At 38.9% G+C, this 24,020-nt stretch overlaps 2 protein-coding genes across 5 annotated transcripts in view; both read right to left on the bottom strand.

Moving 5' to 3' along the window:
• The window catches only part of dennd5a (DENN/MADD domain containing 5A), a 33,766-nt gene extending 18,812 nt beyond the window's left edge, over positions 1-14,954 (bottom strand). For 2 of the 4 annotated variants that reach the window (XM_046387990.1, XM_046387972.1), the window contains exons 1-4: positions 14,713-14,953; positions 4,082-4,147; positions 3,164-3,273; positions 1,625-2,309 (exon numbers count right to left, since the gene is read on the bottom strand). In XM_046387990.1, coding sequence (XP_046243946.1) covers positions 1,625-2,309; positions 3,164-3,273; positions 4,082-4,147; positions 14,713-14,812 — 961 coding nt within the window. In that variant the 5' untranslated portion in view covers positions 14,813-14,953. Of the gene's footprint in view, positions 1-1,624; positions 2,310-3,163; positions 3,274-4,081; positions 4,148-14,712 lie in introns of all 4 variants that reach the window. The other 2 variants (XM_046387999.1, XM_046387982.1) reach the window with 2 other exon arrangements.
• Positions 14,955-16,305: 1,351 nt separating this feature from the next.
• Positions 16,306-23,806, bottom strand: tmem41b (transmembrane protein 41B). The gene is made up of 7 exons (XM_046387960.1): positions 23,580-23,806; positions 21,896-22,013; positions 20,263-20,391; positions 19,770-19,863; positions 19,414-19,518; positions 18,755-18,893; positions 16,306-18,666 (listed from the first exon to the last, which is right to left on the bottom strand). Exons 1-7 carry the CDS (start codon positions 23,674-23,676, stop codon positions 18,497-18,499), a joined length of 852 nt encoding a protein of 283 aa, XP_046243916.1. The 5' UTR covers positions 23,677-23,806; the 3' UTR covers positions 16,306-18,496.
• Between the last annotated feature and the right edge of the window lie 214 nt (positions 23,807-24,020).

Raw genomic sequence — 24,020 nt, 5'->3', positions numbered from 1 at the left:
AGGGTCTTTATTTTTCTTCTTATCAGAATTATGAGTTTCAATGCTATTTTTAGCACCCAGCGCATACAATCGTCTCCTTATTTGCAGAGCATCCCTCTCCTCTGTGTGTGTGTGTGTCTGTGTGTGTGGGTCTTTTCCTGACAATCCCTTGTTTCTTCTCAGTGGAAGACTGCCAGGGCTTAACTCTATACAACACCCTTCACACGTTCTGCAGTGATGAGCCTCATGGGGGGAAAAAATAGGCATGATGTCACCTTCAACCAATAATAATCATCCTGCATCACTGCTATCCTCCCTGTCTCTGGGTTTCCTAGCAACATCACAGCTTTCACCCAGAAGAGCTCCCCCCCCAGCCCCTGGCGTTTTGTAAACCATTTGCCTTCTCATGCCACTGTAATAGATCCAATCACCACGCCAGACCCAGCATCCTTAAATGATTTCCTTGTTTCTCCTTCCCTGTGCCTCAAGCACAAACACACATTCTTTAAAATGGTGCAAAATGACATGAATGTCACTTTTACTTCATACTATTTAGCAAATGATCAGTAAATGATGATATGGATTAACTGATCTTTACTGAGCAGTTAATCATAATAAATAGTAACTAAGAAGAATAAAGATCTTTGCATTTTGGGACTAAGTGGGACAAGTAACTGACCGTGTTTTGCTGAAGGGATGAACACCAAAAGAGGCCCTCTTAGCCGAGCAGGTCAAATGTGCAAACAAGACGAACCTACATAGCAACTCACTCACAGACACACACATTTATATGTGAGTGCTGGTAGAAGGAGCTGCTTGAGTCGGGTGAAGGGGGCCAGCATTTACACAGGCTCACACTGCAGCACTTTAATGGAAACACTCAGCTCTTGTTATCTTCTGGATGATAGTTCCACCATGTATATCAAACATGTGCCATAGCCTTTGGCCACAGTTTTTGTTCATCCAATCATTTTAAATATTTATATTCAGTACAGCAATCTTAGTATACTAATTGAAAGAGACCATAAAATGAAGAGCACAATAGGCCATGGTGTTTCTATTAAGCCCCGGTGAACTGAGTAACAAACTCATTCAAGTAGCACCCAGGAAATCAAAAGCTCACCATGAGTTACAGGGAACTGCTCCTGAATAAGTAGTTCTCTCAAGGCTGTTACTTTACTAAGCTTCTTCTAAGCTTCAAGGATCAGTAAAAATCTCCTTAAAGGAGCTGTATGCTGTATGCCAACAGAAGTGTTTCCCGGATGTCTGAATAACCACCTGCCTCCACACTTTCCTGACGTGGGCTGCGTTTGACCAACACTGTAACAGTGGGAAATCCTCAATCTGACATCCATGCCCACTTTGAACAGTGAGGGCTATGCATTTTTATTTTGCACAAATAATTTAAGTCTTTCTTCTATCTATCCATAATTTATAAAAGAGGAAGAGATCTTTAAAGCTACATCAGTGTGCAATATCAAGGTCCCCAGAGAATATCTAGTCTCATGTCATGTCATCAGAGACATGTAAGCCTAACTATTTATTTATTTATCTTTAAATAATGTGGACAGGATGTGAGGGTACCTGTAATCAATATATTGTAATGCAATCGGATGCTTAAGGTTACATGAGACCAGCTACTTACGCTGCGAGTAGAGCAGTATCTGCATCTCGAGCAGGGCGCAGGTGAAAAGTTGAAGAACGTTCTCCACCCCCAGCAGGTTAAACATCTCACTGATGGGAAAGTCAAAGAGTGGCAGTTCACATGTGCTTGGTCTCTGGCACACCACGGGCCCGTAGACGCCTGAGAACTTGAGGGACCGCCCGGGAGGTGGCAAGGGCACCTCATAAAGAATGTTGAAAATGTAGCTCTCCAGGGGGAGGGGCGGGGGCTGGGGGGACGAGACAGCTTGGTGAAGCTGCTGCAGCACCTTCCTGCAGGCCTGAGGGAAGGCCATGGGTGTTATCAGGCAGATGCACTTTGACACGTACAGCGTGTCACGACTGATGTCATATGAGTTGAAGCGCTGCAGGCGGGTGATGGCGGGTGCAGCCTGAAGCATGGGACGAGGCTGCGAGTGTTGGTTTCGATGGTCCTCGGGTCCTGATGGCGAGGTTGGAGTGTGCAGGATGTCATACTGTTCTGCGTTGTGCATATGGTAAAGAGTCTGCATAGCACTGCAGATCTGCTTACTAGTCACCTCCTCGAAGAAGGTGAGGGCGAAGCCATAAGTCCGAGAGCCGTCCTCTCTGGTGATGATGAAAGAGTGGAACTGAGGTTCCCGAGAATCAACCTGGGTCCTGAACGCCAGACCCTTTGGCATACAGAGCTGCGAGAGCACAGACAGAAAATGTATGAAAGGGTTGAGAGAAGAGGGGGGAAAAAAATATATTACAGACATCAAAGTACATCAGAGCCTAATTTAATACTGAAAAGAAAAGTTGAGAAGCTGCTGTCGTATGAGCTTATACTCATGAAGTATATAGCTTAAGCTCATGAAATTTATTTAGGGGTGGGCTGTTTTATATGATTTTGTTCTCTAAACATCTTGTGCAATGTGTTTATACACTTTTAAATCTGAAAGTAAGATGAAAAGATTGATACCATTATCATGTACTGTATGCGCAAAAAGTACTGGGAGAGCTGGGAGTCGAAGGGCTTATCATAAAGATGAGAAACTGGGGAAAACACTTGGCCTGTTTCTGGCCTAAAGTTCAAAATGACACCTACACAGAGACCTAAAGTTAGCTAACTACCGCCTCTAAAACTACAACGATTGAAAATTTACTATCCAACAAACAATGTGTTTATTTGTGAGCTACAAAGATGCTGATGGTTGTATTTTTTGTTTTACCTTTGGACAGAGCTATGCTAGCTGTTCCCTCTGTTTCCAGTCTTTATGCTAAACTAAATGCCTCCTGCAAATCTTGAATCAGTTCTTTAGTGATTCTAAGCAAATTTACATAATTACTTACACAAATGTGTCTTTTATATTTTTAGTATTGCATAGCAGTGGAACATTGTATTGGACACAAACTTTATTCATGTGATTTTGCATACAGGTAAACAATAACATGACAAAAAAGAAAAATATTTATATGAATTTTCTTGACTCTTTTAAAAGATATCATGCTTTTATTCTGAAGGAATTAAGTAAATGTTACGATTGCACTGCTGTCATACCATGCCAACGGCATCCTGGTCAAATGGATTCCACTCCACATTGTCTGGGAAATGTGCTAAAACTTTGGATTTAAAGGTTCTCCTCAATGGACTCTGCTCAAAATTCTCACCTGAAAGTGAAACAAACAGAGAAGAGAGCAAAAACAAGAGGGGAGACGGTTATCACATTTCCAGATGTATATAAAGGAGCGGAAGAACAGTCTGATCAGAAGCAGGTTTAAAGTGCCAGGCGCAACACCAGAGAAAAGAGCTAGTCAGCATGTTGGTCTTTAGAGAAAGATTGTATCACATCATATAAAGCTGTCATCTGCATCCTGCTCTACAAAGTAAACTTAATAAAATATTCAAAGAGGCAGCATCTAATACTCCAGAATAGAGAAAAACAAATCTAATTTAGAGATCTTAATGCTTCCTGACAGCTTTAATGGCAATACAAAGGAACACACAAATTATCAATCATAGAAAGCATAAATTGAGTTGATTTGAACCCAGAGTAAAGCAGAAGTGATGCACACACCAAGGCAGCACTGAAAAGTCATTCAGAGTGTAAGGGGGAGAGTAAACACTGACCAAGCAAAGCCAGCGCAGGCAGCACTGGATTCATGTGTGTGTGAGAGAAACAGAAGCAGTGATTGTCAAACATCAGCTCATTGTTCAGCTGCTGCTGAAGGATGTGAGGGAGAGGGAGGAGGAGAAAGGAAAAAATCGGGAGGGGAGAAATTAAGAGTGCGCAAAAAACAGAAAGGGCAAGTTCCCACACCTGTGCAAAAAAATAACTCAGAATTTGAAGTAACAAAAGAGAGCTGCTGAGAAAACAAAACAAAACAAAACAAATCAAGGTGTGCCAGGTTAAAGGTGGAAGGGTTAAAGCTGAGCTCAGGTTAAGAGGGCGAGGAGTGTGTGTGGTGGGAGGGTTACCTTGATTTGCCAAATTTCCTCTGGCCCCATCTCTGAATTTAGTAGCTTGTATATACTGGCATAAAGCTACACAACAAATAAAACAAAAATATAATTAAAAGCCTGGTTCTGAATGGGTAGCGCATCACTTCTCAGTTTGTGCAAACACATCCCGACAGCTCTGCTCTGAAAACACGCTGCACACAGACACACACAGGACATTATCGTATCAGGTGGGTTTGCTAAATCAAGGCAGCTCGTGGGATTATGATACAAAGATATAGCATTTTTGTGCCTTGTGGTTTATTCTTCATGAAGAGATCATGCAAATCTATACTGCTCTTACATGGATTATATTCTCACCACAAAGAACTCACTAGCATCTCTGTGAGGCTGCATAGTGGTGACTGGAGCTAAATGTAAATGTCAGAATGCTAATGTGCCGCACTGTGCACCCAAGGCTGGTGGGGAATGTTTTGCATGTATTCCGTGTTTGGCTAACATAGTGAACAAACAGAAATTTTTATTTGTCGTTGATGATGAAAAGTTAAGGGATTACCAACGTTATTATGCAGTCCGAGAAACATGAATGAAAATCATGGCACCAAACCCAGTAGTTGAGATATTCCAGTCTGTGGTTAAGAATGGATTAAATAAAGCTTCCATTGGCCATTCAGAATTACTGGTAGCATAGCAATATTTTCCTTATTTTTCATCATGCATGTTGCTATTCAAAGGGTAAGACTGGCAATAATCTGTATCTTTCTTATTGTTATAGTAAAAAGGTCAAAAACAAAAATTAATTGATCCTCATGATAAATATTGTCACTTTATAGCCAAACACTAATGTATCTTATTTCTATGTACCATAGTTATGACTGGATGACATGTTTCTTAATTATGATGAACACGTTTCCGACCAACACCATAGCACCATTTGTGTAGCAATCCACAGCTCAAAACAGTCCCCACCAAATGCACTATTTTACTCATATTTGAGTAACGTTTTGCTGAACTACAATGGCCAGCTGTTTTAGGAAATTACTGATACGATGATATGATATATGTACTGTTTGCCTCATACTCGGGGATATACATAACACAAGTATTCTACAAAGAGAATGCTGATGAGACATTTCAGTGCGTATCCCATCAGTAGACAGTCATGGGGCTAACTGAGTGAATGGTCGCTCTTGCATTGCAGACTGACTGGCCCCTGGATCTGAAGTAGATTATCTAACATTTTACATAAAAAAGACCCTTTACGCAATCAGGCAATTCCTTGTGCTGTGCTCTTCGTGCATGACATTTGCCAAACACCAATGAAACAGTCTTACTGGTAGAAATACACATTAATGCAGCAAGTCAAGGTCAGATGTGAGCTCTGCAGCACCACACCACATCACATCACATCCACTCTCACGCCTGCGAGACGTTAAATTATAACTTTCCTTAATGGACTTTCTGTGGATTATGTAGTTCGGGGTAAGAAGAATCAATTTTCACTGTACTTACAATATGACTGTGAGGTGACCCACAGGCAGAGGAAAGAAACAATTCTCTCAACTCTCCTTCCCTTGTGATTGCATTAATTCTGTTACAAGAACACACTAATGTCTAATCTTAGAAAAAGTTTACTGACAATCTTTGTTGAAATTATGAGAATGATGGATCAAGGCTGTGCGCTCGCCAAGGTAAGAGGTTTACCTTATTTGACCACAAGTGAATCCGTGAGTCAGTATCCCCTAGCAAGTACACAGTCTTATCCTTGTCTGACACAGAGGTGTTGAGTGGAGTAACAAACAAGTTCAGTCAGACTCTTTCAAAGTACAATGAAATGAATTTTGGCAAGGCAATAAAAGGATTAGGTGGTTTAATCTGTTGGTTACATTCATATCCAAACAGCCCACAGCGAAGAAACTGGGCCAGGAACACAACTCAAACTTCAAAAAACAACAGCAACCAAAGATACATCAGACTGTGAGATTATTATGATTAATAGAGATGGGAAAATGTATTAAATTCCTATTAATTTTTATGACATTTTCATCCAGACTATGATGACTATAATCAGTGTTTAATCACCAAATTTAAAAACATGCAACTGTTTTTTGACTTTATTCAAAGAGAATAAAAATGCTGACATAACAAACTGACTTGTGTTGTTTGTGAGCACGTGCATTTAGGGCAAATTCCAAGACAGAGTGAAAAAAAAAAAAAAAAAAAAAGACGGTTTCTAAAATGAGTCACGGCAAAGTCAAGTACTGCAATAATACAACAAACATCTGGCAGCATCCACCTCTGAAACAAGCCGGAGGCAACACTTTGCTTTGCTTGGCCAACAGCCTCAGTCACTGTTCTTTGAACGTAATCAGAATTTCATGTACCGTGGCTAATGTTCAATTTGCATAAATCACGCTCACAGTTTGAACACAGCAGGCCTCAACACTATCACAAGAAAGTTTGATTGTGAAAATCCCAAAAGGCAATTATCACAGCATATGCACATTACAAGAAACTTGGTGAGTACAAAACGTGCTGACATCCAAGATAAGTAAAGCATAACACCAACAAGAAATAACTTCACAAAAGGTCTCCTTTGGACGGTTCTCTCAGAGAAAACAAAAATGACTACATGGGCATGAGGTGTTTATCGTTTTCTTTTCAATAATCGATGACATGGACAGGAATTACCAGTCATGCATTATGTGTGGTGTATGGGGAATGGTTTTACCCTTCAATGACAAAACGGAAAGAGAACAAAATTAATATTGTACTACTCAGGACAATCAGAGCATACTTTTTATATTTTGGGGCCTCTATATGCCTTTAGGGCAGACGGGAAACAACAGTCAGAAATGTGACAAAAGTTCATGGCAGGATAGCCAGACCTTAAATAAATGTTCAAAAAAAGGAAAATGATTGGATATAAAAACAACAAATGGTATTGCAAAATTACAACATGAAAAAAAAACAACAACAGAAAATCGAAAGTCCTGAAATGGAAAAAAGAAACATTTGACATAAATGCAAAAATTAAAAGCCTAAAAGCTTAAATCAAAACATGTAAAAGAAGTGGAAAATGTAGTGGAAGAAGCTAACAAATGTATATATGGCTTGTCTTATAGCTAAGATGCTTCCATTTTGGTAAAATGAACTTCCATAGCAGTGCTGTCACTGTGCACACATATTTAAGTTGACTTTTCTCTGGGACAGATAAATTAAATTCATACTTGTATTTTTAAAGAATTATACTGACATTGCATATCTTCCTTGTTTTTCCCCAAATATGATGACTTGGTATATCATAGTTTGCTGCTTCTGTGCATGGACTGTACAGGTGCTTGTTTCACCTAGTTATTCGTGCTAATTACAAGGTAACTGCCTCACCTGGGGAACACACCTGTTGACATGAGCACCAAAAAAACTATACAATGTAAACATTTCCCTGGTTTCTCATACTTTCTAGCAAATGGACTGTGTGTGAGCCATGAGTGTGTGGACCGGTAACAGTGGGAGTGGAGAGTCATTGATTTTTTCCCTCATCCTGTAAGCCAAGGACCACCCACAGCTCTGCACCCCTCCTGTGCTCACACGCCCTCACACCCACTAGAGCATGTCCCACAAGGCTCAGACATAAAAGGATGGCCCTCCCTGACTAGGAAGCTGTATTCAGACACGACTCAACTTGATAGCAGAATGTGACGAGGACACTGCTAACACTTCGAAACAGCTCAGGAGCTAAAATATCAACACTTATTCACCCAGAGGACCCTCTGCTGACAGAGCATGATAACTCACTTTCAGCTAATCTCACACCTCATACTCCCAACACAGACAATATAGTTGTTGTTGTTTTAATAAAAAAGATAACATTTCACAAGTAGGCTTTCTTTTTATCTTATTTTAATTTATTCACTTACCACAGTATGGCAAAGGTTTCTAAACTGAAAAGTGACCCACTAACATTGCTGCGTTTCCTCATGTGAAGATCAGTGGGAAACACCACTTACAGCTGAGCTGCCGAAAAAGTACTACCATCCTGTTTTGTGGGTAGCTTCAGGAAATAAATGTGGTTAAGTAACTGTCAAAGAAAAATGTCACTTTGTCAGTGAATTCCTTTAATTCGAATGGGCCTGCTGGAAACCCAGATGTTATAGTTCAGCGCAGTAGCTTCATACTGCTTATTTAGAATTACAAATGTAGGAAATTATGTTCTTGCCAAAGAACCTGCAAAAAAAACTGCAACACATCTTTTAGAGTGTATTTGATCTTATGAATGAGTGATGGAGAGCCAGAGGACTCTTTGTTGTGTTACAATGTGTACTCTACAAAATCAACTGTACATTTATTTTTTAATACATTTGTTCACACTAACCTTTAAGCAAATTAAGCCCTGTACCAAGAAACATGCTCCTTTCATTGTAGCAAAATGTCCATTAAGTCTGCCAAAGGTTGACAGACTTAATGGACCCACTGGGGCTTTCTGCACTTTCTGCAGTACTCATATGTTTTAAACTCAATCTGAAAAAAACATCTAAAGGGGTGCCAAACTGTTCTAACATGTGTAACTCATCAGTAGACATTCATGGCACTAACTGAGGGAATGGGTCGCTCTTGTACTGCAGACTGACCGGCCCCTGGATCTGAAGTAGATTATCTAACATTTTATATAAAAAGGACCCTTTATGCAGCCAGGCAATTCTTTTTGCTGTGCTTTTCATGCATGACATTTGCCAAGCACCAATGAAACAGTCCCACTGGTAGCAAACACTCTATTCATGCATGCAACATGTCAAGGCCAGATGAGAGCTGTTGCTCTCAGGCATGTGAGATGTTGAACTGGACTTTCTTTACTGGACTTGAGACTTTTTATGGACTATGTAGTAAGGGATGAGAAAAATCAATTTTCATTTCACTTATAATATGATCTATAAGTGTTGACAGACGGGGTAAAGAAATGATGACTCTTTCAACTTACACACAACACATGTTTGATTTTAGAAAGAATTTAGTAAGAATGTTAGTTGAAACTGATAAAAGTACGGATGAAAGTTTTGTGTTTACGAAGGCCATACGAGGAAGATAAAACTAACTACTAAGGCAATTCTGGCTCTGTTACATTTAGGTGTCCTAGTAAAACATACAAATGCTTGAACAACTCCAGACTGGTGGAACCTGCTCCTCCATTATTACTATGATTACTGACTGCACTTTGTGCTTTCTCTACTTTGACACGTCACAAAGTCTGCTGTGAAAAGATTCTACTTATAAAGCGTTGAGACATATAAATATCTTCTGATGCTGTTTAAAGTTTGTTCATGTCCATAATGTTTGTACACAGAAATCACAAAACAGAAGGTTGGTTACGTTGTCATAAACAATGTAGAATGGCCTCAAAGACACAAACCCAGTAAGAATTAAAAAAGTCCAGCCATACAGCCACAATCTTTGAATTTTACATTGCTTTGACCTAACAAGAAAGCCTGAAAATTCTCACAAATATCTGCTAGGAGCCCCAGGACTGGGCTTCAGAGAAACCTGATCCAAAGAAAGCAGGTAGTGTTTTAGACAAGAATGTGCAAGTTTAATTACTCTGCCATGACGGGAAAGAATGTAAACTCTCTCCATAGAGGAGCACATCTACACTCAGTCCTATCCAAACAAGGAACAATACATTAAGTTTAGTTAATTCGACCCTGAATACAGCAGATATCAAATAAACAACCCAAATGAATGTCTGTGGATATTCTCATTTATCCAGGTCATAGCTATCTCAAGGAGACCAAGTCTCCCTGACACCACAAATGAATACACCAATACTCCATTGAGCAGCCAACAACAATCAAATCCCTATTAATCGAAAACAACATTACCCAATAAGTTGTTAGCTACTTAAATTGAGATGATAAATGTGACCTATTGTGGGAGCTTGTATTGTATAAAAAGAAATAAAAACACTAAAGTAAAAACAGACCCTCACTAAATATCATGATCAGGCCCATCACTGGATATTGCCAAACTTTATCAAAAAATTTCCCTGTTAATGACACTGTAAATTATACTTTACATGTGAACACAGGACAATCCTCAGTAATATAACAGTCCCATAGGTTTAAATTATAATGACCTGTATTAGTTACTGGCAAATGAGTCTGAATACTACAACAAGCCAAGGCCACTATGGATTCAAAACACTTCATCAACAAAACTGTGAAGAAAACACAGCCACATAGTTGTTGGATTCATCCAACACGGAGCCAGAATATAAAATTAAGATTGATTTAAGACTGTTTCTGCAGATTTCTGCAGACTGTACTGTCAGTTAACACTGTAATCTTGAACTTTCACCCACGATTAGTGGTGTTCTCACAGAATTTTAAATCCTGTGACTGCTCTTTGAGCCAGTAACTTCTTCTAGCATACTTGTGGTTAGGTTCTGAGTTTGTCAAGTAAAGATCAAGATAAACTGCACCTTCAAAGGCCTGGGAAACCTGTAATGAATTTTCAAACTGCATCTAAAATTCCCCCTGACATGTTTTCAAGTTGATGTCAAAAAAACAAAAAACAAAAAAACACTGACTGAGGAGACCCTTTAAATGACCCATAAATCAACAAATGGATGAAAATATGAAAGTCCACATCATGCATATAAAGCCAGCTTTCATGTTGAGCCATTCATCCTCATTTGTTTGCTGAGTAGGATTCGGGCAGTGAAGCTGCCTGGGAAATTCAAAGGGATATTTAGCATTTGAATAAGTGAAGCCTGTGTGCGAGTGTACTTATGTCCCTGAGCTCCCTGTGTTTCCAGTGTCGCCTGTGAGGCTGCAGAGTCATACATATGCTAATCAGATCCTCACTGTGCTGCCAAACACTGCGCTTTAAGAAAGTTTTGGTCATTTCTTTGTGTTTCACTGTACATAAATCACCATTGCACCATACTAAAAATGAGGAACATACTGTGGTGCTGTTGTATCACGAGAGAGTTTGATTTCATGGCATCTATCATGGGCCGACAAATTTTGTCAGCAAAGTTGGAGGCAAGGTTATTTTCAGCAGTTTAAAATGTTTAAATCATTGGTCATATAATAAATTAATAATGTTCATTTATCTGTTAATTGTAAGCCTCCATTATCAAAATTGTTGATTATTCATTTGTTAATCAGTCAACCATCAGTCCAAAAAGATATTTCCTTTCACTAACACATATGACAGAGAATCGTTTAGCCTATCAACTGATAATCAAAGTAGCTGTCAATTGATTCTCTGTCAAATGACTGACTGATTAATCAGTAATTTTTCCAACACTAGTCTTCAAGTGTTTTTCAGAACGGTTGAGAAACCATTTACTTTTGGTCTCATCTGCAAAAATCACCACTTTCAATTGTTGCTTTGACATGTCACATGTTTAGCTTCAGTTTTGATTATCCAGTTTAAAATTGCTGCAGTTTCCCAACATTTGAATTTCCTACTAAGCCACCCACACATGAATGATGTCTTGTCACGTAAAGATTCCAATCTGACACTATGAGACACCTTACACTGAATGTTACAAACAACTCATAGATATGCCTATAGAAGATGTTTAAGCTGATAAAATCTACTAAGTTGTAACAATGGAATTTCCACACCATTTCCTCTCTTCAACTCAAAACTGAAATCAATACGGGCAAGCCCCTAACCTCTTTCTACAGTAAACAGCATCAATATGCAGTAAGTAGAACAACTGCAGTGAGGTTTGACCACAGAGAAACCAGTTTGTACTTGTGTGCAAGCGTTCAGTCTTTTACATTTTTGTCCAGTCAGAGAGACATCAAAGAAGGGCTGTGTGAAAGCCAAGAGCATACTTATGATAGAAAAATACATTTTATTCCATGCCATTAGAGCCATTTGAAAACAGGAAAGGTAGAAATCTAAGGTACCTTTCAAAAGGGAAACGGGGGAAAAATCAGTGGGACATTACTCTGCACAAGAAACTACTTATACTTATTTATGTACTTCACATGCCTTAAAAACAAACATGGTGTTCACAAGCTAATAATTTTACTGCATGAGAAATGAATTACAAGCAAGACAGGCGTCTAATCAGCTTATACAAAATAATAATTACTAAGAAATTAATTCTGTTGCCACTCAATGGAACCAAACCACATTTTAAAGAATGAGAAACAGGTACACCTCAGTTTTTCAGTCTACACCGATACAAGGCTGACAATATTCTCATATGTATTCATTCTCTTGAATCTTTTCCAAACACTTTACTTTCAGCATTGAAAAAAATGAGCTTACTGTGGCCAGATAAAGAGAAACAGATGCATTTATCCAATTAAACTGTATTAGTGTGGATATGACCTTGTTCTGGTCAATTAGATCACTGCTGTGTTCTATTCAAAACAGAGGAGTGCATGTTCTAGAGCTTTTATTAATTTCATGAATTTCAAGAAAATGTGAACTCAAGTGTAAACAGGAACTTGAACGAAAGGAAGTAGAAATAGGAAGTACAGGGGTTGAGTCTTCTTAAAGTACAAGATTTCTGGTTTTGTTTTATGGTTAAGCTATTGCAGTAAGAGGAAAGAACTTTCCTTTAACTGAAACAGCCTACCGTGCAAGCCTTTCCCCACCTGCTGAGTCACGAGAAATCACACAGCAATGAGATAGAAAACATAGATAGAGTCTGAAGTCAATCCCTATTAATCATCTGTTTTCTTCCCCACAAAGCTAAATATCAGTAAAAATAGCTAACTAACTGCATTATTGCCTGAAGAGTGCAGGAGTACTGATCTGGTCATCAAGAGCTTACACACCGTAAGACATTTACTCTCAACAGGCTTAAGGCTAGTTCATGTTTACAGATTTCCACTTGAATAGTTTACCTGTCTGAAGCATATCAAGGTGATTCTTCCTAATGTGAAATACACAACACCTGAATGTAAAAGCAGTGATATTCAAATAACTTGTTAAGTCCGTATAGGCCTGTTTGTTCCCTTCAACATGTAGGGTTTGCTCAAAAATATAAATTAGCAGGCCTGACGCCGCAGAAAACACTGACATTACTTGGTGGGGAAAATGCTTGAGATGCCACATATTTACATTCACTCCAAATGACAGAAATCTCATCTGTCAAAAGCCTAAATGCTGATATTTATCAAACACAATTCCCACCTCCACTGATGCCTTGAGTCTGTCGTGACTCCCAGAAGGGACAAAGACTCCGGAGTATTAATTATTACATCATCTTTTCTGTGGTGGAGGCTTTTAGCAATGCACCCATCTGTCACATTTCATTAACAAAAGTCTTCAACAACACTCAATTTTCCGACTAACAGCATCATCCACAGTTTATAGAGTGCACAGTAAGATGCATTAAGAGTCTTTTGAGGGAAGCAGTTTAGAATTTAGGATCAAGACAAAACGGATGTGTTTTTTGGTTCTATTCTTTGAGATGAAATGTGCAGTAACATACCTCGTCACGTGTCTGCTGTCAGTGCCACAGCTATACAACCAGCTTCACCACATTTTAAAAATCTCTGTTCATGTTTGGGATTAGTTTGGCGCCCAACAAATGCAGCTTGGCAGGTTGCAATATGGACTGAGTGTCCTTATCATTTCAGGTAAATGCATGTGGTGTCTGTTACTACTGTCTGACCCTAAAATGTGTTCTCATTTAACCACCTTGGCATTCACAAAAGAATCTGCTAACCAGGGCTAAAGTGTGAGAGAAAAAAAACAGCACTGTTGCCATGCCGGACATTTCACACAGCTCATGCGCTGGGCCCAGACAATTCAGTAACTCTCGGGCCACTGTGCACATATATGCAAGCACTCACAATCAAAACCCGTGCTCTCAAAGGCAAAACCATAAGAGAAAAGATCACAGTCGCACAATGAAACAGTATCCAGGTAGATCCAGGTGTGTCACAGCCTACTGTAGTCTTAATAGCTGTTTAAGCTATTTAAAGTCTGAAATTGTTTGTGATGGGAAGGATGTGCCCTCTAAAGTTATTAAATGAGGATGGATTATGTAGATCTCTGGTGGATGCTGAGGATGTCGGAGGTCGATAAAAGGGCACAGGGATAAAAGGGATACATTTTTGCCCTGGGGCATCTGACAGGTCAATCCGTGTGTTGCTACCTCGATACCCGATCTCCTCTAAATAACAGCTGGATAGCTGGGAGCAACTATGACAACATCACCAGTTATTACATTAAAAACAAAAACTACAAATCTACACAAATACTTGAATTAACTGCGAGAAAAGTGTTCCTCACATAAAACATTCAATACTGCGCAGCATATAAAAAGGACATATGGTGTGTAAAATTTAGGAGGCGATTCACTGATAACCTTAGAATTAAAACTGATGCCAGTGCGTTGAAGAGACAGAACATACCAGTAATCCCCTCGTTTATCATCGAGCATTACAAACAGGCTGAGGGGAGAAGAGCTAGGCCTGACGTTATGTCCGCTGTGTATTAATCCTATTAATCTGACCTGTATGTTGTAGGAATAAATAAATGACAGAGACGTTAAGAGACAGAAAAGGCTACATAATAACGCTGACCTGATGTTATAACACTCCTTTTCCTTAAAGCCTTATTTGCTAACGCTACAGCATCAGTCCGACATTTACCCTGATGGCTAATGTGCTTACCGGACAGTTCGTCGGGTTCCAGCCCGCTTTCGGTGTCCAGTCCGCAGATCACAAAATAATCTGCGAACCGGCAGGAACCGGAGCTGAAGCCGGTGGTCATTTTGAGACTGGTCCGGTGGTACCCTTATCCCCTCAACAGGGAGCATATTAAAGGAACCCGGAGAAGTGTTTTCTCTCTGCCATCACGGGTGCTACGTAACCTAAATGCGAAGCTGGAAAATCAGTACCGATACTAAGCTAATCTGTTCTACTAACAGCAACGGTATAGATACATCCGGTTGAGATCCTTCACAATAAAACGTCGTCTCCATAACTTGAAACGGACAAGAAAACTACTCTAGTAACCATAAAAATCCCTCAGCTTTTAAAAACATAGTTTGACAAAATAATAACAAAGTGAATATATAAAATATGGATACGTGAAAAGATGGCTGAATGTACAATGTAACAGTAAAAAAAAAACATCTTTGAAAGTTTGAAATACATTACACAATATAGCTGATTAAAATAGATGCTGTAAAATTCTATATGGCCAGTTTTTGTATGCATATGGGGCAATTAATTTTACTTAGTGTCTTATCCATATTTTATTGTTGAGATCAACTGTTGTTTGTTTTTAAGGGAATGTTCCCTACTTCCGGGTTTATTCTTATTACCTCTGACTTTACATAACCTTAGAAATCAGAGTGTTGCAGTCGAAATGCATTGTGGTCCTCGAACAGGACCACAGCTGTAATCATCTGCTTTTAAAAAACAGCAAGCATCACTGATAGTGTTGGTGCATGAACCCGAAAGGAATTATTCTTAAACTGTTGAGCCAGTGGGCCACTGTATTCAGCACTTTGCTCTGAGGCAAGAATTGGTGTCTGCAGATATTTATTTCTAGAGAAACATCATCATTTGACGTCCTGGCTTTTTATGGAATATGAAAGGCGTTCACTGGCCTTTACTCGCATCATAACGTACAATACTCAATATTTTTTGCCAACTTTCTTGAGGAAAAAAAAACGTGTAAATTAGAACCTAAGTACACAGTGTCCAGTGTTTTGAATGCAGTTCTGAGCGTTAAATGGGATAAACTGGAGCAACAATTTTATCTTAAATTATTTTAGTCTTTCAGGAGTTGTCTTACTCTAAAGAAAAGCAAACAAGCTGATGAGTTCATCAATTATCTGAATGTCCAATTAAAAAAAAAATAATCACACCTTTTTACAATCACAAAGCGAGGTTTACATTACATTATTAGTCTATGTTCGAATCTACACACTGACCCTAAGAGACAGCAGTGTGGGCATTTCTTCCAATGTTCAAATGCTTATGTTTACAATTAAATTTAATATTAAATCCCCTCGATTAATGTGCATAATTCACACTGTATGTCAGAGTAAACGTGTAAATGTCCTGTTACCTGATAGAGCACTGCTGAGCAGGTGTGTTACAATAACACCACCTGGTGGCACCAAACCGTTCACCACTGTTATAAAGATAATTTTCTCACTAAAGACCTTTTTATTTTTTTGGCAGTTGCCACTTCACTGCTGCAGTGTAGCTTAACATGTGCGCTTTACATATAATTCTCAACACTCAATGTTCTGTAAAGATAATTTTAATGATTCAATAAATATAAAACCCCATAAATTTGATTAGACAGGACAGAAATGTGCAATCTGTAAACACTTCATACTGCAATACATCGCTGCTTAGTACAAAATAATACTGCTTTTTGAAATGTTAACAGAGGATTACACAAGATTTATCTCATATCTTTGACAGAATGGACAAAAGTGGAAAAAAACTGCATCTATATATCCAATTTGAGTATATGTTTAGCATGAGGTTTATAAGAGGTTCAGCCTACAACATTTTAGCAAACAGAGGAAAAAAATCAATTAAAATCTATCACCTTGGCATGTTTAGCATTATGCAGAACTTCAAAGCAGTGAATCTAGCTTTTATTTAAATATTAAAACATAAAATATATTTTGAGGATCAGTTTATATACCTTAGTGAAGGTAAATTTTCCAAAACATCAGGTGTACAAATGCAGCTCCCTCATAAATGAGTAAAAACCATAAAACATTTGACCGAAGTAGCGTTATTCCCTGCTACATGAAGTACGACAGCAGAAAATTCTAATACAGTAAAACTACTCAAATCTCCCAGAAAACGTGTAACTTGTGAAGTCAATTCAAATCCGGGTTTCAAAAGTTAATTATCTTGCAGCAGTACCCAGTAAATGTGTTGAATAAGACGTTAAAGTAAGAACAGGAAATCTCAATATGCACAAAACCGACTCCCTCTCTAAGTGTGTAGTTTTGAGAAATTAAAGAAAGGTCTGCTGGATAAGTTGTCTGTGCATACATTCACTGCATCAACGTCTCTGGAGCGCGTCCAGAAAGTTTTTAAACAGCAGCAATATGTTACCTTGGTACACAGGCAATTTAAAAAAAAAAAATCTATCAACAACACTAAATGAAAACAATTATTAAGCTTTTATAGCACAGGACATAATCAGCCACGTAAACCAATTTAAAGGACACAAAATATGCATCATAATACATCTGGTGAAAAATGGAAGGAGTAAAAAGAAAGGTAAGGCTTGGATACTTCAGTCCATTGGCAGTCTTATTGAGGGCACCGTTACCCATCCATCCATGGTAACTCCAGTTCTATAATGGAAATGGTCCTGGTACAGAGATGGACACATACAATCTGTGTACACACCAAGACGTGCAACTCGAGAACACATCTCATCCTGGATTTTTCAAATGTATAAGCCAAGATGACTCTATTTGGCTTTTCATTATCTTTTTTGGGCTGCATGTTGGCCACACATAATCAGCTGTGTTGTGATGACATCAGCTTAGTCTGTTCCTTGGAAGTTACAGTGCAAAAAGCTGCTTTGGGTAACTGATAAGAACAGAAATGGGAAAATATAAAAGGGTCAATTGTGGGGCAGTGAATGCAGGAACCTTTCAAGGTAGAACAAGGGAACTCATCCACATGTCAACAAAAGTAGGACTTACTAAGCTCAGTCATAACATTTTTCTTCCCGACACTTTCATTCTTTCCTCATACTGCACATTTTAGCCAAGACAAGCACCAGGTATCTTGAAAGCAAGATCTACTTTCAACCAGTAGTGTGACAGTTATTGATGTGGTGGTACACTTCATAAGGGTTGAAATTAGACAAGACACAAGAATGTTAAAATAAATATTAAAAAGCGAGAGGAATTTAAAAGGTGCTACTAATAGGATTCAATAATTGATATGCTAAGAGAATGCAATAGTAAAAGTTATTCCAGTAATAACTGTATGGAGTTTCATACAGGAAAACATCTTTGTCCATATATGGTACCTGTATTTTTTCTTAAATCGGAGTATTAAATTGTTTTACTTCAACATCCTAGAAGTAGCACCTTTAATTTCCTGGCGAAAATGAAACAATAATCAACAGTGAGTTAAATAAAAACAAAAGGCTAATTTCTCATATTTACATGATGTGCCACAAGAAACAACAAAATTCACAGAAACCAAAAAACTTGGGCAGGCCACCAGCCGCTTGGTTATATTTTACTTCAGGAACAACCCACCACTGCATGCGTTTTGTTGTCAGTGAGTTGCTTTTTGTGTCAGCGGTCACAGATTCTCCCACCAGCAGCACACCAACAGCTGTCTATGAGACTGAGGCAGAGCAACTTGAGTGACAGCTGCACATTCCTGAGCCAAAGGGCGGGGATGTTGGGATTAGCCTGCAGATGAGGTGCTGCACTGTTTTAGCCTTCTACTCTAGTTTCTTCTGCAGCTTTCTCTGGAAGCAGACAGGCAAGATCGAGAGCACGGCAAGTACACCGAGAACAGCCAGAGAGTTCCAGGAAACTGCTTCGCCTGCTGTGGTCAGTTTGTACAGTGTTGTGCCTGCGTTGATCGCTACAAAGGAAGGCGGTGCCACTCCTGCGAAGCAGCCAGATTGACTACAGGTGAGCCAGCGAACAGCAAAAAACATCACAATAAAATACATCAGAAGGGTGGACAGTCTTACCCAGGAAGGTACCGATGAAGAAAACCCCCAAAGGCACATTGATGACAGGTGAGGTGATGTTGATGAACCAGTTGGGAAGAAAGGGGGTTATCCTCAGGAAGATTATGTAATTGATTAAATGATCTCTATGTTTGTCAACCTGCCAGCAGAAAGTCACAAGTGGAATGGTTAAGTCATATGCACTGAATTACCACTTTATAAATTACACTGGTACAAACTATTGCAATCCAGTGCACCACCTCTGCAATAAATCCTATCAGTGAAGTTCTTAATCATGTCAGAGAACCTGCTTCAATATAACAGGATAGCACCACAGCATCACTATTAACTATGTCATTATGTAATAAAGAGTATCAGTACCTTTGCCACTGTAGCGATTTCAACAAGCTATGTATCACTTAACAATACTGCATTTCAGATTTAAGCCCACAAAGTTGCCACAGAGCTGAGTTATCAGCATTCACAGTGTCAATAAAAACTGAATATAAGCTTAAAGGTTTACTGTCTTGTTTTTGTTTTACAACATGATAGCTATGTCTTAAAAATAGTAAATTTATATGATTAATACAAAACAAAATATCCACCATTAAATATAACATTTTATCCAAAAAAATATACCCTCCATTAATTTAGAGTACATTTTCTCTTGAACGTTTTACCTGCTGGGACCACTTCTGTGCTCTCTCTGAAAGATATTTGTAGACCATGGGTCTGCCCACCAAATATGACAGCATATAGCAAAAGGAAGCACCCAGGCCAGAGCACTGCAAACAACAGAGAAATACAAATAACCAGCTGAAGCATATGATGAGGAAGAGACAAACCGCACTTTGGTTATTTACTCTGCATATTCAACACACAAATAAAATCAACTAAGAAAATGAACATTTGATCCATTCTTGCAAAGGAGAGCAAGGATACCCAATCCTTACACGCCAATGTATGCCTAGTGAAAACTATTTCCATGCAATGTTTGTTTTCTATCACGCATTTCATATTGTCCTTCCTTACTCACCAAGCAGACTAAGAAAAGAGCCAAGGGAAAAGGGTACAGATAACCAGACAGGATGCTGAGGAAGATAGATCCAGGGATGGCAAATGTCTGGAGGCTGGCAAAGGCGTCAAGGTAAACAGCTTCTCAAAAACATGTAGTTATCACACAGGCAGATGCATAGTTAAATCAAATGAATTACAATATCAATCATAAAATCTAACAAAGTGCAACAAAAGCATATTTCTCTCTCTCTCTAGAATCTTTGATTTGATACCATCCATCAACTGCTTCTCCGGCTGCTTTAATTCTATTGTCATTCCTAAAAAAATAGGTCAACTATACTGATATATCGTCATTTATTTTGTCTAGAATTTGAGCAGCTTTAAGATATTGCAAACTATCACTGCAATCCTGACTTGTCATTGAAGGTCTGATTTTCTGAGAACCTTCTCAACAGGAAAAAGCTGAGATACATTTTTTCCCCAAAAGGTGCTTACATTTCCTTCAAGGATACAAAACATATGTTGCAAAGTAGGCCACCAACACTTGGGTGTAGTATGTGTCTTTGTATTTAGACAGCACAGTTCCCAAAGCTTTGGCATCATCCATGTCTTTAGGGATCTTGATTTTCTCCATTTCATCACTGAGGAAAAAAAAAAAAAAGAGAAAAGAAAATTAGTTAGGGCATACATATTTCACACAAACATTTTATGTCTGTTTTCATCACAATACACCCCTTTTGGAGACATTTGGACAATTTGCAATCTGGTTTCTATATACACACCAGGCAGAGGTGATTGATCTGATGGTCGTTTTGTGGTGCTTCTGCTCAAGTGCTGTGTTTGATATTGTTGAGAATGATGTGGTTTTCAACAGGTTCAGAGGGTGGGTGAGTAGGTGCAACTAGTTAACAGTTGGTCCAAACCTATTTACATTCTTGAAAATTACATAATTTATTGTTTAAGCAATTGCGCACTACAGTGTCAGTCAGCTGCAACATAACCACTATTTACATGGTTACATGCATATGCCAGAACTTAATTGCCCAAAATGTTAAAGACACGTCAGGATTTTCATGAAAATCAACAGCTCAGTTTTACCTTTTTTTGACACAGAAATATGTTAAAACTCACGGACCTCCTGCAACTTATGGTTTTGGGAAAAGACCCCCCCTCCACTATTGTTGTGTCAGTCTCATCTGGTGTCTTTACCTGCCTCAGCCAGTCTGCACTAGCTTGATGGAGACTAGGCCAGACCTGTGCTGCTTAAGGTTCCCAATGTTATCATTGTGTAGATGCAACACTGCACTGGTTGTATGTTCTTTGTTTGGTGACCTGTTAACTTGCGAGTTTACTTGAATGATTTACCTTTTTTTACTGACAAGACATTACATACATTAACCAGGCTTGTTGGCCATCCCCTCATACCACCTGAAACCTCAGAGTCTAGGACCTCAGCTAGGTGATTAAGCTTTTTCAACAGCCTTTCACAAATCTTTGGAGAAGCTAAAACAGTACAAAAATTGTATAAAAGCATCTCATTCATTTTTACACTACATATTACCTCATCTTTTACTTCTTCTGTTTATGTCTCTTAGTGAAGAACTTGGTAACTATTGTTTGGCCCTATAAATAAAATTTACTCACTGTATGTATTCAAAGGGTGTTTGAATAGCCGTTAACTTTATAATGGTCAAAACCATCCAAAAAAAAAAAAGACAGCTTTGTATTATATACAAAACTAAACCCCAGTCTGTGCTGCACTGCATCCGCATTGTTTTGACTATATATGAAACACTGTTTATGCTTGTAGTTCTATAATTGCCACTCATTACAGAAGATGGTTACTTTTCTGGCCTTGCTGCTCCTAAGTAATGAATTTTCCACTTGGGAAGCAGCAACACAGAATTCATTTAGTAATCATGACAGTGAAGCATGTGATAGTGTAATTACTACAGTTTGTACTAAAACAAGCAAACTGTCAGCCATCCCCAACTCCACTGCGCTAAGCGTAAATCCTCTCAAAACATTTAAAATATAACCTCAAAAATCCATAAAATCCAATATAATTTTTGTTTGTTCATAGTAAAAATTAACCTACTAACCCACCCACATTTAGCCAAGCTTAATAATTCACAAAGCACTTACTCAGGAAGCTCTGGGAAGTTCCTGTAGACCAGGTACATGGCTGAGGCAGCGCAGGTGAAGATAGACACCAGAATCAGCAGAGACATGCGTGCCGAGCCTCCTGCAGTACGTTGAGCCTCTGTGGGGAAAGACAATAAGTTACTTACCACACAGCTGAAGAGGTTCCCACATGAAAACGACAACCTGGCTACCAGGGACATTTCTGCAATTTGCTTTTGAGTTTTGCATCACTCACTCAAGCCCCTACAGGGAACTGCACGTCCCATGTGAGAGACTGTTCTGTTAAATCACACCTTCAATAAAAAGCCTTGATGAAAAGAAACAACTAGAATGTCTCAAAAATGTTCTTAGCTCAAATAAGCACTTGTATGACATTTGTGTACAGATGGTGATAATGGACGTCAAGCTTTGTGGCTCTGATTACTGATGCAATTATATCTATGCACTGCAATGATCATTTCATTTTGGATTTTTGTTTGTATCCTTAGATGAGAAAGATGCATCTGTGCTTAACAACTTTATATTTTGTACATTTGAGTAATTAAATAAAATGACCTTTAAAATTTAATTATTTGGTGTTGTATTTCTGTTTGGTCACTTTGGCAGCCTGTAAAAGGGCACTGGCAGAATGTTATTAAGTGCGTTTGTTCCAAGTACTGTATTTAACTATAGTCCTCTACATTTCTGAGAGGAACATTTAAATTTTTACCCCACTATGCTTACATGACAGCTGTAGATACTTTAAAAACTGTAATTATACAAATTTTACATACATGTCATAGTACATGTCAGGTACATGTCATATGAACTTGCAGGACAGGATATGGTGCATTGCAAAAGATTAAACCATGCAGTACAATATAACATTCGTTTAAATTGGTCCCATCCACTATGGACACCAACAAATGTGTCTTAAACATTAATAGATGAGCAATAACAATCTAACGATACAGCTGATGGCCCTGCGACTGACTGGCGACCAGTCCAGGGTGTACCCCGCCTCTCGCCCGTAGTCAGCTGGGATAGGCTCCAGCTCCCCCGCGACCCTGACGGATAAGTGGTATAGAAAATGGATGGATGGGTGGATACAACTGATGAATAATAGTATGGCTATAGGTACTTAAACGTGTGAAACACTCAAGCAAGTCTTGCAGTATTTACACCGTGTTGTAATGTCGGTGAGTTACGTTAGAGGATGGGAATACTTCCCCCACCACAGGTCGCTTGACTTTCCTTGTCGACTTGGCGTGTAACTAAAAACATTCAAAAGCTAGACCCTATATGTTCTCGATTTAATATTCGGGTAATTCATATCCATTTACATAATCATATTCATTCACTATATCGTATTCAGATCCTCGAACTGTTGTCTTACCAGCACTCACTAATATGGTTTTGGAGTGTGTTTAGGTAACGTTATTTCAACACAATAGCATAATGTTTTTCATTAGCTGAGGTTTTACTAAGCTAGCCACTTAAGTCGTATTCGGCTCAATTCGGTTAGCAGGCTGTGTTAACGCAACCAACAGCTGGCCAGCGCTAACATTAGCTCATGTTCTGCTATCGAAACTGACCTCAGGACAGTAATGACGCTGCACTGCCGTTACAGCTTTTTATATGTTTCGTATGGTATCCCCTGCTCTACATTCAGGTTAGCACTTAGCCATTAACAGAATGAACCAACCTTTCAGCGCTTGAGAGTCGCTAGCACTCGCCTTCACCTCCTCTTGCGTCGAGGACAACCCGTCGGTCTCTCGTCTTTCTCTCCGCTTTTTGGCCATTTTTCTGAGATAACGTCGAGATCAGTTAGGTGACCGATGTTGCGTGAAACAGCAACAGCCGGCGAGTGGAGTGACACCGGTGTGGGTGACAGCCTGCTGACACGTTATACAGAATGACCTTTTACCTTCACATCCAGCATGAAAACCCACAGCAGCGCCCCCAGCGGTAACACAGCAATTCACTTCACATGAAGTGGACATTTGAGAGCTGACTCCAAAGGTTTTTTGTTGTTATTTTGTTTTGTTCAAATTTCTGTGTGACCTAAGGACCTTTAACTCCAAACACAAGTCTACTTACTTTACTTATAAAGGTTTTGTATGCAAAGATCACTTCATTATTTACA

The sequence above is a fragment of the Scatophagus argus genome, chromosome 1 (assembly GCF_020382885.2).
Source record: "Scatophagus argus isolate fScaArg1 chromosome 1, fScaArg1.pri, whole genome shotgun sequence".
Lineage (NCBI taxonomy): Eukaryota > Metazoa > Chordata > Actinopteri > Scatophagidae > Scatophagus > Scatophagus argus.
The sequence above is the reverse complement of the archived record's forward strand: the minus strand, read 5'-3'. Positions and strand labels throughout refer to the sequence as shown.